The sequence below is a fragment of the Paroedura picta genome, chromosome 6 (genome assembly GCF_049243985.1).
Source record: "Paroedura picta isolate Pp20150507F chromosome 6, Ppicta_v3.0, whole genome shotgun sequence".
NCBI classification, from domain to species: Eukaryota; Metazoa; Chordata; class Lepidosauria; order Squamata; family Gekkonidae; genus Paroedura; species Paroedura picta.
This window is the reverse complement of record NC_135374.1, coordinates 122,833,075-122,851,333: the sequence shown is the minus strand read 5'-3', so window position 1 is coordinate 122,851,333 and position 18,259 is coordinate 122,833,075. Positions and strand designations below refer to the sequence as shown.

Below are 18,259 nucleotides of genomic sequence, written 5' to 3'. Positions count from 1 at the left end.
GACCGGTCCCCGGTGATAAAAAGGTTGGGGACCAATGATCTATAAGATGGGCGAGACTTGTCTTGGCAGTAGTACGTGTGATAAGGATCTGGGGGTCTTCATAGACCATATGTTGGGCTCACAGAAACATTCTTGGGGAAGGACTGAGGTGAACACAGTATTGCTGAGGCTGCATCCCCTCTGAGCCTGTTTGGGGTGGTGGGGATGAAAAAGGCTCTCTTCCCAGCTTTGAAATCCTAGAGAGAGAAGCGGCAGGGCCATCACTGCCCCTCTTGATTGGCTCCCCCCCCAATCCCCACCACCAACCTGGAAATGTCTCCCTGCAGAGGGCCGTAGAGATCAAATCTAGGCCCCTTGGTCACCAGAAGCCACCCGCAAATGGGAAAACTTCTCCCAAACTGACTGTGAGCCTTAGAGCTCATGTGAAACACAAGAAGCAACCATCAGTTCTCAGGGGGGTACGTCTGTCCTGTGCAGAACAGGGGAATAGACCTCTGTCCATGAAAATATCCAGGCCCACCTGGGAGCCCACCGCCCTAGCTCTCAGCCTTCCTCCTCGGTATGTCCCTCAGGGCGAACAAGGAGGTCCAGGCGGGTTCTGTTGTAATGCCAAAAATGCTGCTTGGGGTCAGACCTGCTTTCTTTTAGGGGTTGATCAAAGGCCCAATTATCCATCTCCTTGGTTTTGTTTCTTCCCTCGTTCTGATCTACACGTAGAGCTTTGCCCTGCTTTATCCATTATGGTTTGTTGCTTTTTATTTTTTTGCCATTTTTAAATTTGGAGGTCTCCTTATGGTTGAACTTATTCTACTGTCACTGAGGGCTGCTTTATTAATGGTCTTACAGCTGGCTTTTATCGATCATTCATGTCTGGCTTTCAGTGTCCAAGCTGTTTTGTTGTTTTTCAGTGAATGTCAGCAACTTTGAATGCATTTATGCTAACAGTGGTTCTTTTCTCAGAGTGGAAATATTTCCCATTAGCAGTGTGCAAAAATAAATGTAGTTGGTAACCATTTTTTATCACCTAGCCTTGATCTCCTTCCTGTTAGTGAGCAGAAAAAGGTAAACCATCTTTGCAATATGTAATAACAGCAATATAATGCAGCTGCAACAATAAAGAGAAAATAGGACACAGTTTTCTGATCCTCATCCTTTTTAAGATATAATTACACCATTGGGACCGAGAGTGCCTGAGCAATGCCTCCTGACATCTATTGATTTCTGAACATGATTATGGCACTTCCTCCTCTAGCAACAGCAAGAGAAGAAATCAGTTTCCTTAACATTCTGGCAATGCAGAAGCCACCCAGCCACAAAACCTTGTTGCCAGAGGAAGAAATGCCATTTTCATAGCATGGTTGCCTTGACCTGGAGAGTCCAGAGTAGCCTAACCTCGGAAGCTGAGCATGGTGGACCCTGGAGAGTCCTTGAAAAGGAGACCAACCAGGGAGGGCAAGGCTGCAGTGCAGAGGAAACCACCATTCAATTCCTGACTTGAAAATCCTCCTTGGTGGACATAGGTTGGCTAATGAGATCTGGGTACCCTGGGTTATCCAGGGATGAATATGGGGGGAGAGAGAGGGGGGGGGGGAGAGAGAGAGAGAGAGAGAGAATGTATGTATGTACTGGTCATACATTGGTGAGACCACACTTGAAGTACTGTGTGCAGTTCTGTAGTAGTAGTAGTAGTAGTAGTAGTAGTAGTAGAAGAAGAAGAAGAAGAAGAAGAAGAAGAAGAAGAAGAAGAAGAAGAAGAAGAAGAAGAAGAGTTGGTTCTTAGATGCCGCTTTTCCCTACCCGAAGGAGGCTCAAAGCGGCTTACAATCGCCTTCCCTGTCCTCTCCCCACAACAGACACCCTGTGAGACAGGCAGAAGAAGAAGAAGAAGGCCTCAGTACCCAAGTAACCAGGGATGAACATCGATTCCCATGGTCTGGCTTACCAACCCCTTCTCTCCGACTTGGAGGGTCCTCTTCCAGGTTCCCTGATCATACTGCTGCTTCTGTGCTTACTGGGCCTTTCCCAGATGTCGACTTGCCTCCTTCTTTCTAACGCAGGGGTTCTCAACGTGAGGGTCGGGACCTCTTTGGGGGTTGAATGACCCTTTCACAGGGCAGGGCAAGCAGCTTGGCCGGGGGGGGGGGCGCCATCCACACAACAGCCTTGCAGGATAGATCGAGATAGAACGTTTGTCTGTCTTGAGCAGTGGAAAAGAGTGAGATCAGCATGGTGGGACAAGAGACAGAACTGAACAGAGAAACCCTGGAAAAAAAACAATTTATATGCAATCATACAATACAATACGGAAACCTTTAATGGCATCCACAATACAAAACAATATACAAATCAGTTCTGCAATAAAAGTCAGAAAAGCTGTAAGGAAAATTACAGCAGGCAAGGGAACAGCAAACACAAAAAGACAAAAACGGTGATGTCCACCTCTTTAACCTGTGGGTCATCACTATAGACAAGAACTTGGCTACCTGCTCAGTGGTCTCCGGGCAACCATCAACAAGCAGCAACTCAAGAGCCCTGCCGTCTGAGACATCAGGGGAAGGTCAAAGGGGGGAGATCAAGTCAGAACGTTGGTTGTTATACGACTCACAACGCAGAATGATACGGCAAATTGAGTCTGGTTCTGTATGGCAATAGCTGCAAATTCTTTCATTGCAGGGAATTCTCCCGTACCTGCCTTCACCTATTGTAGAAGGAAATATGTTTAGTCTGGCTAACATAAATGCTTGGCGGTTTGAAGGTATTATAAGGTTGGAAAAATACTGTGCCATACAATCATGAACAATGGATCTTCACACCATTGGTCAGTTTTGGTTTAATGTCTGTGAAAGAAAGGACACTTGCATAATTTTATGGTTTGGGGTCACCACAACATGAGGAACTGTATTAAAGGGCCGGGGCATTAGGAAGGTTGAGAACCACTGTTCTAATGGGTCTTAAAACAGTCCTTGCACCAGGTTGGCAGGCAATCACGAACCCAAAGATACCTTCAGGCCTCCTGCCGCCAAAGGGAGAAAACCCAGTGGGGGGCAAAGGCATCTCCAGTGTTCCTGGCCTGGCTGCTGTGGTGACCACCTCCTGGTCAGTGTCTCCTGCTCTCTGGTGGCCATGACTTTGGGCTTCCTGGCTGCATTCTTCTTCCCCGCCTGCTAGTTCAGGGAGTTGGCTTTGGGGCCTGATGCGAAGGGGTCAGGTGGGTCCTGGCTCCCCCCTGGGCAGTTTGGGCTCTCTGCAGAGGCTTCTACTGGGCTAGGGCTTGCTTCTGACTAGGGTCACTTCTAATTCAATTTGTAATTAGGGTTCTCAGTTCTAGTTTGGGAAATATCTGGAGACCTGGTAGGTGGAGCCAGGAGTGGGTGTGGTGGGGAGGGACCTTAGTGGAGTAGAACATTTTGGAGTCCAACCTCCTTCGGGTAGGGAAAAGCGGCATATAAGAACCAACTCTTCTTCTTCTTCTTCTTCTTCTTCTTCAAAGGAGCCGTTTTCTCCAGGGGAACTGATCTGTAATCAGGAAATCCCCAGCTCCTACCTGGAGGTTGGCATCCCTACTTATCCTCCCTGCCCTAAATTAGGGGCACTAAAGTCGTTTTTTCTTAGTCGCTCCAATTTGTACAGTAACTTCCCTTCCCTTTAATAAAGGATGGATGGGTCTACTGAATCCCACCGTATCATCAAGATGTTTCGCGTGGCATTGGGCTTTTCACCAGAAAGATGTGAGCTGAGCTGACTCCCCTCACTCACTTTTCCTCAGAAGATTCCAAGTTTAAACCAGACAAGCACCAGGGACCGATAAAAATCAAATTGCTGGTGTTCTTGTAAATGTGAGAGGGGAATTCCTTGGCAGGGAAAATCATTAACAGCAAATATGTATCACGGTAGAGGAGACACATTGATGTTAAATATGGTTGCCCTGCAGACGAAACGCTGGACTCTGAGCCATTAGTCATGGTGAATGACTTATAAATCTGTAGGAGGTAATACCATGGTTTTATCTCAAGATACTCTAAGGGCATTTCCACTGGAGGGGTGAAATGCGAGTGGCTTCTTGCTGGCAACTGTGGGATGGTAAATCTCGCGTACGCATCCCTCCTCACAGGGAGACCCCTCCCACGTTTTCCCACTGCCCCGTTGTGGCTTTTTGTCTCCTGACGAGGCTGCGAGGGAAAACAAGGCGAACATCTCCCTCAACTCCGTGGCTTGTCAATCACAACAAGCCACCAATCATAACACAGCAGTTCTCTCATGGACTGAAACTTTCTCCCCCCCCAGCCCAGAAATTAATAATAAAAAAACCTGGCACTTCTGCGTTGCTATGTGGTAATGCCATAACACAGATGCATCTTTAATAAAACCCACACTGCCCCATTGCTATGGAGAAATGCCAGAACAATACAGCTTTCCTCCCCCCTTTTGGGATTTGCATTTTCCCACACACACACTTTATTTCTGACTGGGTGGATTTCTGAGATGCTGCATGTTGTTCCTGGAGCCCAAAAAGACATTTTGTGCTAATTGTAGGCTTAAAAACAAAGCGCACACGTGGCTGAATGATTGGGAGAAGGCAACCAGATCACCCGTCTGCCTGTCTCTGTCCCCACTTTCTGGCTCATTTTCCACCTCCAGCAGATGCAAAGGGGACTGCTTTTGTCTGCCCAAGTTGTGAGAAGGCTGGACAGGTAGCAGAAGCCCAAAAAGGCATTTTAAGCGAATGGGAGGTTTAAAAACAAAGCACACACGTGGTAGAATGACTGGGAGGAAGCTGCTAGATCACCTCCCCCCCTTCCCCAGCTCCTTTCCCACTCCCAGACAACAGGAACAGGGCTGCGTTTTGCTTGCCTGATCCCAAGAAACTCCGTGGTTGCTCACTGGTGGTTTGCGCAATTTGGGTTGGTAAATCCACTTTCCTGGATTTATTGCATTGTGCTTTAAAAATGGTGAAATCGCGAGCCGCCTACTGGACAGCCTTGGGGTGTTGGCAACATCACGGGGAGGGGCCTGAATATGCCGCCAACATCCGGAGGCTGCTCAGCTACATTTTGCACATGCAGAAATGCCCTAAATACTGACTGTGGATTTTAATTCCTTTTATGGAAAACCTTGTTCTGTTTTGATGGAATCATCATGATGTTGTTGCTATGGCTTATGTCCTTGATGCAATATAGACAGTGACATGCCTAATTCCTCACAACTTCTTTATTATTTGCTGCCTCTGGCTGTCACAGAACGTTTTCATCCACATTTGGAGATTAATGCAGCTGCTTGCGGCACTCACAGCTCAGATTCAGACCAGAAGGTAATGTGCCATATCAGGGCCGTTCCGCACACTGAAAAAAATAGTGTTACGCCAGCGCAATGGCATAGTGCTATAAAAATCATTCCTCTGGCCCTTCTTACCTCCTGCCTCTCTCGCTCTCCTCTGCCACCTTCTCATACTTCTTGGCACTCCGCACGCCTGCTTGAAATGGCAGAGGAGAGGAACACGCTAAACACATGACTCTCCTCCACCTGTCAATCAAGCCAGGTAGTCAATCACATTTCACCCTATTTTAAAGGGACTGCAATGCAAGCTAATTTTTTAAAGTCAAATTGCTCCTTTGCTATGCCCATGCATCTAATCATAGATGCAGACTTCTTACTTTACTGCCACCCCTTTTGGAATTATGAGCCTTGAAGCTTTAAAAAAGTAACCTTGTTCCCAATTTTTTTTTTGGGGGGGGGGTTAGAGAAGCATGCTCTGTGTGTTAACTGGTGGGGAATTTTTTTATTTTGCTCTGCCTGGATGAATTAACGCCTATTCATTGCTCCAAGCAGTTTGCTACAAGAAAGAAAAAAAGCCCCATCCCCAGGAGAAGGGAGAGGGAAGTGGGTGTGAGGGCAGGTGCTGGAGGCAGAGATGGCGCTATTTTGCCTCCACACCTTTCCTTGGTGTGTGTGTTTGCTGGTTCCTCTCTTCTCGCTCATGCTACATGGCTGGGGGGATCCACTTTTGTGAATTCCTCAACTAGCGATTTAAAATGGAGGATGTAGCTGCCAGTTTGCTACTGGGACGCTGGATGCTGATGATGTTGTGTAAAATGTCCCCCCAAAAATGGTGTCAGCCAAAGGTAAGCCTTTCACTATATTTTCCGGGTGCGGAGTGGCTCTCATTCTTTCCTGTGGATTCCCAAGCTGGAGTTGAGTGTCTCTGATCCACCCTTCCCCTCCCATTCCCTTTGTGCTTTCACCCCGGCCCTGTTCAGGCAAGTCCTCTGAAATGCCAATTGCTTTCTCTGTTCTTGCTTTGAGGTGTAAACATCTGAGCACACTGCTAGAGGCAGCTAGGGTAACCTGGCCACGATGGTCAGACTGTTTGTCTCCAAGTTTCATACATTTGTTGATCAAACGGTTCCATCTTGAGAACAGGTTTTCCCGGGAGCCCAAGTCTATATGGGTCCCACTCTTCCCTTTGACCCCCATCTATGGCAATCCCTGGTTCTGGCAGTAGCTTGCAGAAAGTCTGCTGCAAAAATTGTTTTGAACTGTTTTGTATTTCTTTTATCCTTATCTTCAGGAGATTATATTTCTCTCCTCCGGTATTCTTTAGAAGTAGAAATAAATCCCACAGCTACTCGTTTGTATTGACTAACTTTAGCCATGTTCCTACTGCCTGGTACCCTGCTCTGCTGGCACTGAGGGTGAGCTTCTGGACTGCCTTCCGTGGGTCGTGACAGGTAGGTCCTGGAGAACCACCTCCGTTGGGAACCACCACGGACCGGCTCACCTCTGGGCCTTCCGTCTGGCCCTTTCTATTTCAAAGCACAACCCTCCACCCTCTTCTCCTCTACACCCCCTATAGAAATGTGTAGAATCTGTGAAGCAACTGGGATTCATGCTTCCATCTTCCCATGGGAGAAGTTTCCAGTGGACTCTGCTCGGCGCATCTAGACAGCCATTATGCCTAAACAATTAGCGTGATACATAGGCTATAATTAAGAAAGAAGCAAAGCAGAAGGAGCAATACAGGCAATCATAATAGCAAGTTTGCCCTCAGCCTGGCAGTTGACTGACTTGTGTGTTCGGTGACAGACCCATCATTTTTCTGCTGGATTTGTCCTTTCTTTTATGGTTGCTTCTGTGACTTTTCTTCAGACTAGTGATTAAACTACAGAACTTTCTGCATGTTTTCCCCCCCATCCAACAACATTCAATTAACTCTTCATGGATTTATCTGACGCTCTAAGCAGAGAGAGTTTTCAGCATTTCAAATGTATAACTCCCGTCCCGTCAATGGAGGACTAAGTAGTGATTGATTTGCAATTATTTTAAATTAAAGGTTTCTCATCCATTTTCTTGCATTCCCTGTGGGGTCAGATAGCAAACGGACCTTGTTAAGCCTTCAAATGGAGCCAGGACTGGTTTTGAGTGGTGCTTGAAACAATCTCTCTTCCCCTCTGAAAGGCATTAACAAATGACACAGCTGTGTTTCTAATAAGGTCTGGGTGGGGGATGTTTGGGGCCTGCAGAAGAGCAACTGAGGGCTGGTGGGGGTCTTGCAGTCCACGGGCAGGAGGGCAGGGGAAGCGGAGTGGGTAGCCTTCTCTGCTACGGCGGCAGAAGATTGGGCTTGTAACTGCAGACAAAGGGCAGCTTCTTGCTGCAGTCGGAGCCATCCCAGTTGCCCTGGCCTGGAATACGGGAAAAAAAGAAAGTCATGTGAAAGAGAAGCAAAGAACTCTCACCAGCACAAAGTGTATCGTAGCCCTTGAAGCCTGGGCTAGTGTCAGGGTGTTATCGCACAAGGACCAATGTTGCCAATTGGTCCCACAAAGCGGAAACGCTATTTTTAAAAGTGCTTGGGCTTAGGGGATCTTTAAAGCACTTCTGTGGAGGGACTGCAGCCGGAGAAGCCTCGCTGGGTGAATGAAGGCTCACTGGTTCGTTGCTTTCTGCTCGCTCCGAGAAAAAAAATGGCGATCGCTTCGCTGGAAGTTCTGAAGAGAGAGCCAGGGGGAGGGACTTGGCTGCAACCGCAACAATGGGAACGCACAGGTCTTTTTCACTACTGTTGCAGATTGTTTGCAAAAGTCTAGCGCTTTTCGGAGGGTGAATCCACTTTTCTGGATTTCCCTTCAAGCGCTACAATGAAGCGCTTTTCGCGGGACTGTTTCAGGAGTGTGGCAGATTGTGTGCAACGTCTTGCGGAACTGCAAATTAGTAGCGTTTACAATTTGCAAGCCTCCTGCTAAATTTAAGTCATGCGGAGTGGCCCTCAGTATCCTCGGAGGCGAGGCAGTGGCAGTGCCCCATCCCACCAAGAGCACTGGAGAAGGGCATGTGGGTGGGTGGTGTGCAAAGCAGGACCCCTGGTTTGGGCAAGAGGCATGCAGGCAGGGTGGGGGAAGCTGTGCTGCAGGTGGATGAATAGACAAAGGAAGGGTGCATGGACATGGTGGTTGGTGGGCCAGAAAGGTGACCTAGTGGTAGGCATGGGAGGATCTTTAGCCACCTCTGCCCAGGACAGAATCGGGAGCCATTTCTGCCTGAAGACTTGACCCTTGTTAAGGCAGAAGCCTTTCTTCCAGCTCTTTGTCACAATGGATTAAGGCCTGGCTCTCCCTCTGACGTTGATCCTATGATGAGTTTGGGTAGTCCTGCAGACATCTCCCTGGAGCTCCACCAGTCCATGGGGCCCTTGTGGCTGGAGGAGGGAAGGCTGCGGTGGAGTCCTATCTAAGGGACTTCAAGGGATGCCCCGAGAATTTGAACACAACAACTGACCTCTGCACAGTCAGCCAGGAATTACAGGACCCTGCAGCCCTCCCTCCCTCTCTTGCCTTGTTGGTGCTGCTCCAGGCAGCTGACCTTCCCTTCAACCGGGCTCTGAACTCGGCCTTGAGGGCCTTTGAAAAAAAGCAATGTTGGCCTAATTTGAGAGAAGGCCAGAGGTTGCCTATAAATCTCTACTGGCTTTTCTCCTTCTACATCCCCCCCCCCTCAGGATTGCACTCCTAACAAAGTATGAAAATGAGCCTTCCCAGCTGGCGGATTTCTCTGCCTTAACAAAATACAATGAAACAGAACATGACCAGAACTTACAGTTCTGTTAGGCAGAAATCATAGCCAAAGGTTCCACCCCCCCCCCCCCAGGAGAGAAGGGTAAACGACACAAATACTTGGCAGGACCACAAGGGCTTAGGGAGGAAGTCCTGTTTCCTCTTCTCCCATGGACTCTTTCCCATGGCTCCTTGGTTTCCCACTGAGTGGAGGGAACATCAAAAAGGGGCTGGGAAAGGGCTGGACAACTCAGTGGCAGATGAGATTTCTTTGGACAGCCTCTGACAGGGGCAAAGAACGCCTCTTTCCGGCTGCCCGTTCTGTCTGTAGAAAGTGGCTCGTAGCCTAGTGAGGCCTACTCCAGAGCTGGCTGAATTGGGGCCTTGTGGTGGCTATCACACGGAGGCCGGATTCTTTGCTGACAGAACCTTTTCCCAACCGTCCGACAAACTCTGGGGGAGTAGAAATCAGGCAGCAGAGATGTCAGAAGCACTGTCTGGTCGTGTTTATCTGGCTGGCTCTGGATTGGTCTCCCTGATGGGTGTTGACAGGATTATGGGAGTTAGGAAGGAAGTGATGGATGAAAAACTGTGGGAAACAGCCCTGTCAGAGAACCATTAATAACCCAGGCCAGCCTGGTTCTCCCAGCCTCTCCACAGGTGATACAAAGGGAGCAGGTATTACCACAGACTGCATTCCCCCTCTCAACGGGAGAATTCCCAGAGGGGCTAAAAGAGGCAGTGGTGGTCCGTTGCTAGATCTGCAGGAACCTGCTAACTACCGACCCATCCTGCACCTCGTATTTCTGGTGAAAATGACAGCAAGGGCTGCTGCAGACCAAATAGCAGCATTCTGGGATGAAGCTTCAGTCCTAGATCCATCCCAGTCAGGTTTCCAGCCTGGCCACGTGGTGGAAACAGCACTGGTCAGCATGACAGATGACCGCCACCAGCTGGACCGAGGGGAGTCAACGCTGCTTGTATTACTTGACCTTACAGCACCATTTGAGAGAGCGGACCCTGAGCTCCTAGCTTGTGATCTTGCCAATGCTAGGATACGAGGGACAGCCCTCCAATGGCTGATCTTTTAAGGCCATGAGCGGTTTGGGATCAGTGTACTTGAGAGACCGTCTCTCTGCCTATACCTCCCAAAGAGCTCTATACTGAGCTAGTGATCCCTGGCCCCAAGTGTCAGGATCAGCTCCTGTTCTCTGCCATGATTTCGCTTCTCCTGTTCTCTGCCATTGATCAGAAGCACATTTGGCCTCAACCAGGGTCAGGACGTTCTCCATCCTGCCCCCCACCTGGTGGAACAAGCTCTCAGAGGAGATCCGGCCCTGCAAGGGAGGGCGGCATAAAACGACAAACTTATAACATTTTAAAAATAAAATGCTTGCAGGTCACTGTGAGGGTCGGATGGATTACCCCCAATACTTATTACGGTGAGTCCGTTTTCTTCCCTGTATGTTCCATGAGGGGAATCAACCCTTAAGTCATAACTGCAAACCAGCCACTGGCTATTAGGAAAACGGAGTACCTGTGAGACTTAGGTTTAATTTCAAGCAGATGCGAATGCTCAGAAGGCTGTTGATTGTGTTTCCCACCACACTGAGAAGCGACTGCAGTGGGCGCTGGAGGAAATTTGCGGTGGAACCATCTGTCCACTGGAGATTGGACCCCTGCAAGAAGCAAAAGCCCCCAGGTAGGATTTAATGAGTACCCAAGAGACGGATGAAATACTTCAGATACTCAGCTTGTCCAGGAGATAACTTTGTGGCCTGCAGCAAAGTGCTGAGTGAAACAAAGTATTAAAACAGCACTGAGCTGGGGACGACCTGCGGAGGTCCTCAGCTAAGAGTCCATGGAATATCACCCTCCAAACTGGGAAGTGAGGGATTTTGCATTGGAAAAAAGATCCAGAGACACCTCCCGCCCCTGATAAACTGAAGCCCTGAGGTTCTGTGCCAATGTGCAAGTCTGATAAAACATTACTGACATCAGGGAATCGCTGATCAACACTGTGGGTGGTAGGTGAACTCCCTCCAGGCCAGGCTGGATTCTGGAGATGTTCGGGGGGGCATCAGTTGGGCATGAAATTGGGGTCACTGTGGATGGGCAGGTAGTTGTAAGTTCCTGCATTGTGCAGCGGGTGGGACTAGATGAGCCTGGAGGCCCTTCTAACTCTACGATTCTATGATGCTAAATATAAATATGTTCTGTTTCTTGAGCATGCTGTACTTTCAATGCTGCAAAAAATATGCAGAAGTTTTAAGATGGGCAACAGAGTCTGGAAATGTCACGGCCTGCTCCCCGCTTGGCCAGCCCTGGCCCAGAAGCCCCAGCAGCAGAGCAGCATTCCCAGCTGCAGGCAGCAAAAAGGACCACAGAACAAACGAGTCAGAATGACCCTGGCAGAATTCCCCCAAAGACTACATGGCTGTGTATTTAAGGTCCCTGGGAAATCTCAGATTTATATTTTGCTTGCATTTATTACAGTCCTGCTTTTCTCTTTCCTTTTCCTTTTATTTTTTTCTTTTCTCTTTGGCTTTAAGCCATGAGGAATCATAAAAGTGTATTAATTTTATGTTGAATTGCCAAGAGATAGGATGCCGGTGACCTGGTAGTACATGGCTGCAAATTCCATAATAGAAAAGATAGATCCTGATTTATGTTTATAAGCTCATTCTTCTCTAACAGTGGTTGAATTCATCTTTCTCTCTCCTTGCTGAAAACTAGGTGAGCCAGAGTACCTATCTTTCCTGTATTACAAAAACAGCACCTTCTGAAACAGAGATTCCAAGATAGCAGCCTTTCATTTCTGGATCATAGAATCATAGAGTTGGAAGGGACCTCCAGTGTCATCTAGTCCAACCCCCTGAACAAGGCAGGGTCGTAACAGGGCTTAGCCTGGCAGCCAAAAATATCTTGATATCGGGGTATTATCATAAATATGCTGGTAGTATAGCAGGTGGCTCAAGTCCATTACATGCCAAAGAACATAACCATCTTGCTTGTTGGCTTGTACTTCTAAAATAATATATCTATAGTTCTTCTTTGACCTTCTGAAATGCTGTTTTGTCATTGAAAATGAAATTGGAGAAAAAAGTTGGTTCAGTCTCTGGCTGATCAACTTTTCCCATTTAATTTGAAAAGGATCATCTTCTAATATAAGTAGGAGTTCAGATCTGTTGTTGAAGAGAATTTTGATTCTGAGTCTAGCTAAGCCTCTTATTCCAATGAAAGAATTGCAAATTCTTGATGGATGACTATACCAGATACACATTTTGATTAGCTATTTTCCTCACAACTCTTTAAAAGAAATGGGTCAATGACCTCTAAGATATTTTTCTATCCATAAAGTATCACATGATTTATTTGCCCCCAGAATGTTCGTATGGCTGCGTGATATTTCCCTCCTTCCATGTAGGAAAAAAAAACATGCCAGAGCATTTAGATATGAGGTAATTATTTGAAATAGATTGGAATTGATTTTTCCAAGATAAATTTTGTAAGATAATATGCCCAAATATCTCAAGACTGTTACTTCTTCAGTGCTGGTATTCAGTGCTGGAAGCGCACCTAGCCTCGACCAGGGCCAGGGCCTTTTTAGTCCTGGCCCCTACCTGGTGGAATGAGCTCCCGGGTGATCTGTGGGCCCTGCGGGATTTATCAGCTTTCCGCAGGGCCTGTAAAACGGAGCTCTTCCACCAGGTCTATGGTTGAGGCTGGGGTCAGCAAATCAGGGACATCACTCCCCCCCTAGGAGTTGGAGTGTACGCTACTCCCCTATCCTTTCCTCTTCACCTCTTTGATAATTGGGGGAGGGATGGGATTTTTAGCCGTCATGTTAGTAGATTGATGTTTTAATGGGAATTTTAATGGGGTTAGTTGTTGTGACCCGCCTCGAGCCTGTCGGGAGAGGAGGGAAATAAATCTAATAATAATAATAATAATAATAATAATAATAATAATAATAATAATAATAATAATAATTTGCCATTTTCCAGTCTTTTTTCTTATGACAACCTCTTGCAATGACTACAAATTTTTACTTGTCACGGGCCTTCTACACTGTAATAAAAATAAAAATTCAACATATGCTTTAAGCCTATTGCTGAGCAGGATAATCAGCATAAATTCAAATGGATAGCTCTCAGTTATTTAGGATAGGTGGCTGAAAAACTACTGAAAAACAGGTCCTGAAACTGCTTTAACTACATCATTTATATATAAATTAAACAGATAAGGGGATAGAACAGAACCCTGTTAAAACATCTTTATAAGGTGGAATGAGATCCATAGTCTGGTCCTCCAGGTTACATTTAATTTCAAATTCTGTACTTTGATATTATCATTTACTGATTCTAGTTTCTTTTAATTTCTGCCATAGCCTGATTCTAGATATGCTGTCAAATGCTGAACATAAATCCATAAAGGTATCATACAGATGGTTATTTATTGAGGCGTATTTCTTAATGAGCTCGGTAAAGATTAAACAATGGTCAACCACAGAGTATCCCTGACAGAAACCCCATTGTTCCTCACACAGCATTCCTGACTTCTCCATCGAGTATTTTAATAGTATGCTGAAATAAGCTTCATATAGCTTCATAAAAACTGAAAGGAGGGCTATTGAAGAAGAGTTGGTTCTTGTATGTCACTTTTCTCTACCAGCAGGGGTCTCAAAGCAGCTACAATTGTCTTCTTTTTCCTTTCTCCACAACAGATAGCCTGGGAAGTAGGTGAGGCTGAGAGGGCCCTGATATTACTGCTCAGAGTAAACAGCTTTATCAGTGCTATGATGAGCTCAAGGTCACCTAGCTGGCTGCAAGTGGAGGAGTGGGTAATCAAACCCAGCTCACCAGATTAGAAGTCCATGCTCCTAACCATTACACCAAGATGGCTTGATAATTTTGAGGATCCTGTGCATTCCCCTTTTTCTTATGTATGGCGAGCACCAAAGCCCTCTTCCAAGTTAATGCAAGAAGCCCAGCATTGTTTATCATTGGGGGGGGGGGAAAGGGGTCATGACTTCTGCCCACCATCTTGGGTTTGCTTGTACTATTGGCAGTCCATCAATACCCAGGGTTTTTCCTGATTTACTTTCCCTTATCAGTTCTTTAACTTGTACTGGATTTCTATAGGGAGTCTCTCTTCTGTATTGTTGACTATGTCTCTATGATACAGACTACTGAAAAAATCAAACTATATATCTGGAGAGATTCAAAAAGGAATAGAGGAGACCCCCTTGAGGCTGTTATTCAGAATATACCAGAAGTGTCTACAGTTTCTCTCTTGGGTAGCGGATATCAAGCCCTTCAAGGTTGATGTCTAGAGTTAATCTTAAAGGGAGATTATCACCTCCCAAGAAATTACCACTTTAAAATCACAGATCTTTTTTAACACCTCTGATGGGGCTAGACTCAATTGTACTAGCACTTCTATGACTGATTATGCATGAACAAGGCGAAAAGGCTGGGCTGGCAATGGCAGGACAGCAGGGCTAATACCTGCATGGGCAGGATGTTGCCGCCATCCCAATCCCCTCCTGGCCCTGGCCCAGATGGCCTGCGACAAGGGAACACGGATCCTTCCACATTCCCTTTGTTGCCATGACTGCCATTGGATGCTAGACTGGGGCAGGCCCATACCACCTGTGCTATGGTGGCTGGGGGTGGACCAGATCAGCCTCACCTGACTCTGTGGCATTGCATTGCACCGTGGGGTTGACTGGGGTAGTGTACACTATTGTGCAGGAAGGTAGAATTGTGGTCTTCCACTATCCCGCCTTCCTGTACACTGGACCCCCCCCTGCCACCCTCCCGCCACATAACTGTTTCACTGTGGCAGCATTCCCTGGGGGGACACATTCTGGTGTGTAGCCAGTCCACCAACTTGTGCCACTTTCCAGCCTTCCCCGTGCATCTCCTGCAATGCCCCTGCAGCAGCCCAGCGTGGCCGCTGCTATACATAATCACAAAACAAGTGAAAGTGCCTTCAGAATCCAAAAGTTTGTTTCCAGTCATTATCATCAAGATGTGGGCAAGGACCATACCCATTAATTGTTTACCAACTGTGTTTACCACTTGATTTCTCCCTGCTCTATTTCATAGGGGCTTGCAGTGTGGAAAAGCTTTCCTTTTCCCTTGCTGGTTTCTCTCCATGTGGTATTGTTGGGCTAGTCCTATTCTTAATTTCTCTCAGTGTGTTTAAGAGAGTTTATAGTCTCAGGAAGCCACTGTCTTGGACCTCTGTTGCTACTGTTTCCTCGGCCTCCGTCAGAAAAGGGTAATATTTAAAGGGGTCTGAAGGCCCTTGATCTGCAGGGTCTGGTGCTAAATGATGAACTTTTTGAGGTTTCAAGGGTGAGGCAAGATTGATCAGTTGGGGGTTTGTGGCTATGTCTCCTGCCTCCATCTGATCTAATCTAATTTCTAAGGATTTTTTCCCTTATTCTGTTGCCTCCTTAGATGGTGAGGAGATGTTCTTCAGTTTTTTCTTTGAGTAATAATCTGCACTGAAATTATCTTCTAGTTGTTTTGCCTCCTCCCCTAATTTTGTTTGTCTTGCTTCCCTTTTTAGTCCCATTATCTTTTAAATACAAAAGCCATAGTGCCTCAACTCATTTCTTTTAGACCGTAGCTGATTGATGCTATAGTGGGCCACTAAAATTCTGGATGTCTATCTCCCCTGACACAGTTCCTAATAAGCAGCTGGGATGCTTTTTAGCTACCCACTTATTCTACCAGCTTATATCATGGCTACGATTGGGGAAGATTTCAATAATAATTTCATTTGGTTTAAAGACCAAGTTTGGTTGGCTTATCTTATTTCCTAGTCTTAGATGTTCAGCCTCGATTGCTTCTTTCTCTGGCCCATTAACGTGAATAATATATGAAGTTAGTGCGTCTGATTTTTCATAATTGTTTTCTAGGGAGTGTACAATGAGGTATGTTGAGCAGCCAGTGATTTCAAAATAACAATTAGAAAGTGGGATTTGGTCAGGAATCCTAAACATAAGAAGGAAATTATGTGTCGCCACTGCTCTGAGCTCAGGGGTGGCACCTGGGGAGCAGTGGAAGCAACGAGGGCAGGGGCAGGGGCGGGACTTGCCTTCCGGTGGCTTCCTCCGGTCCAGAATTGGGCGGTTCGATGTCCTGCATGAGTGGCCAGGCTGACCAGGAAATCGTTTTGCTCAGCACTCCCAATGCTGGTCAGGTGCCCTCCGTTCACTGTTCTTTGGCAAGCCCTCTGAAAAAGAGATCAAGTGGGTGGAGAGCAGGAAGGAGGAACCGGAGTGGGGGGAGGTGGGTGATGGTGGGAAGCGCCATCCAGTATCCGTATAATCCATCTTGAATATAATTTTGAAGAAAGGAGCATTAAAAAGTGCTCCAAATAAATAAGTAAATACCTTTCACAGTGAGTGACTTGAAGACAGGGAAGTAATTCTGATTGGGAATACCTACGGCAGGCACATCCTGGCTGTGTTTTAGGTCTAGCTGTTCCTACCCCCAAACTCTTGGCTGCTTAAGGGTGACGTTCTTAAGAAGGCCTTGGCCTCTCTGCCCTGTGGCTGGCCCTGCAGAGGAACTGGCTGGCCCCTGGGTGAGAGGGGCGGCTGGACTGAATGGACCCTCCCTGGTCTGACCCAGCAGGGCTCTCCTGAGGGTCTTCTCAGGGGAAGGCATCGGCCTCTCTGCCCTGTAGCTGGCCCTGCAGAGGAACTGGCTGGCCCCTGGGTGAGACGGGAGGCTGGACTGGAGGGACCCTCCCTGGTCTGACCCAGCAGGGCTCTTCTGGAGTCCTTAGCAGGGGAAGGCATTGGCCTCTGCCCTGTGGCTGGCCCTGCAGAGGAACTGGCTGGCCCCTGGGTGAGACGGGGGGCTGGACTGGAGGGACCCTCCCTGGCCTGACCCAGCAGGGCTCTTCTGAGGGTCTTCTCAGGGGAAGGCCTTGGCCCCTCGGCCCTGTGGCTGGCCCTGCAGAGGAACTGGCTTGCCCCTGGGTGAGATGGGAGGCTGGACTGGAGGGACCCTCCCTGGCCTGATCCAGCAGGGCTCTTCTGAGGGTCTTCTCAGGGGAAGGCCTCGGCCTCTCTGCCCTGTGGCTGGCCCTGCAGAGGAACTGGCTGGCCCTTGGGTGAGACGGGAGGCTGGACTGGAGGGACCCTCCCTGGCCTGACCCAGCAGGGCTCTTCTGAGGGTCTTCTCAGGGGAAGGCCTCGGCCTCTCTGCCCTGTGGCTGGCCCTTCAGAGGAACTGGCTGGCCCCTGGGTGAAACGGGAGGCTGGAGGGATCCTCCCTGGCCTGACCCAGCAGGGCTCTTCTGAGGGTCTTCTCAGGGGAAGGCCTCGGCCTCTCTGCCCTGTGGCTGGCCCTGCAGAGGAACTGGCTGGCCCCTGGGTGAGACGAGAGGCTGGACGGGAGGGACCCTCCCTGGCCTGACCCAGTAGGGCTCTTCTGAGGGTCTTCTCAGGAGAAGGCCTCGGCCTCCCTGCCCTGTGGCTGGCCCTGAAGAGGAACTGGATGGCCCCTGGGTGAGACGGCAGGCTGGACTGGAGGGACCCTCCCTGGTCTGACCCAGCAGGGCTCTTCTGGGGTCCTTAGCAGGGGAAGGCATTGGCCTCTGCCCTGTGGCTGGCCCTGCAGAGGAACTGGCTGGCCCCTGGGTGAGACGGGAGGCTGGACTGGAGGGACCCTCCCTGGCCTGACCCAGCAGGGCTCTTCTGAGGGTCTTCTCAGGGGAAGGCCTCGGCCCCTCTGCCCTGTGGCTGGCCCTGCAGAGGAACTGGCTTGCCCCTGGGTGAGATGGGAGGCTGGACTGGAGGGACCCTCCCTGGCCTGATCCAGCAGGGCTCTTCTGAGGGTCTTCTCAGGGGAAGGCCTCGGCCTCTCTGCCCTGTGGCTGGCCCTGCAGAGGAACTGGCTGGCCCTTGGGTGAGACGGGAGGCTGGACTGGAGGGACCCTCCCTGGCCTGACCCAGCAGGGCTCTTCTGAGGGTCTTCTCAGGGGAAGGCCTCGGCCTCTCTGCCCTGTGGCTGGCCCTTCAGAGGAACTGGCTGCCCCCTGGGTGAAACGGGAGGCTGGACTGGAGGGACCCTCCCTGGCCTGACCCAGTAGGGCTCTTCTGAGGGTCTTCTCAGGGGAAGGCCTCGGCCTCTCTGCCCTGTGGCTGGCCCTTCAGAGGAACTGGCTGGCCCCTGGGTGAGACG

General features: G+C 48.7%; 1 protein-coding gene across 3 annotated transcripts in view; it reads right to left on the bottom strand.

The window, feature by feature from the left end:
- Nucleotides 1-2,518: 2,518 nt before the first annotated feature.
- Nucleotides 2,519-18,259, bottom strand: part of LOC143840472 (snaclec bitiscetin subunit beta-like) — a 28,876-nt gene continuing 13,135 nt past the window's right edge. For all 3 annotated transcript variants that reach the window (XM_077344057.1, XM_077344058.1, XM_077344059.1), the window contains 3 exons: nt 16,161-16,298; nt 10,585-10,726; nt 2,519-7,679 (listed from right to left, as the gene is read on the bottom strand). In XM_077344057.1, the coding sequence (XP_077200172.1) occupies nt 7,597-7,679; nt 10,585-10,726; nt 16,161-16,298 (363 nt within the window). In that variant the 3' untranslated portion in view covers nt 2,519-7,596. The remainder of the gene's footprint in view (nt 7,680-10,584; nt 10,727-16,160; nt 16,299-18,259) is intronic.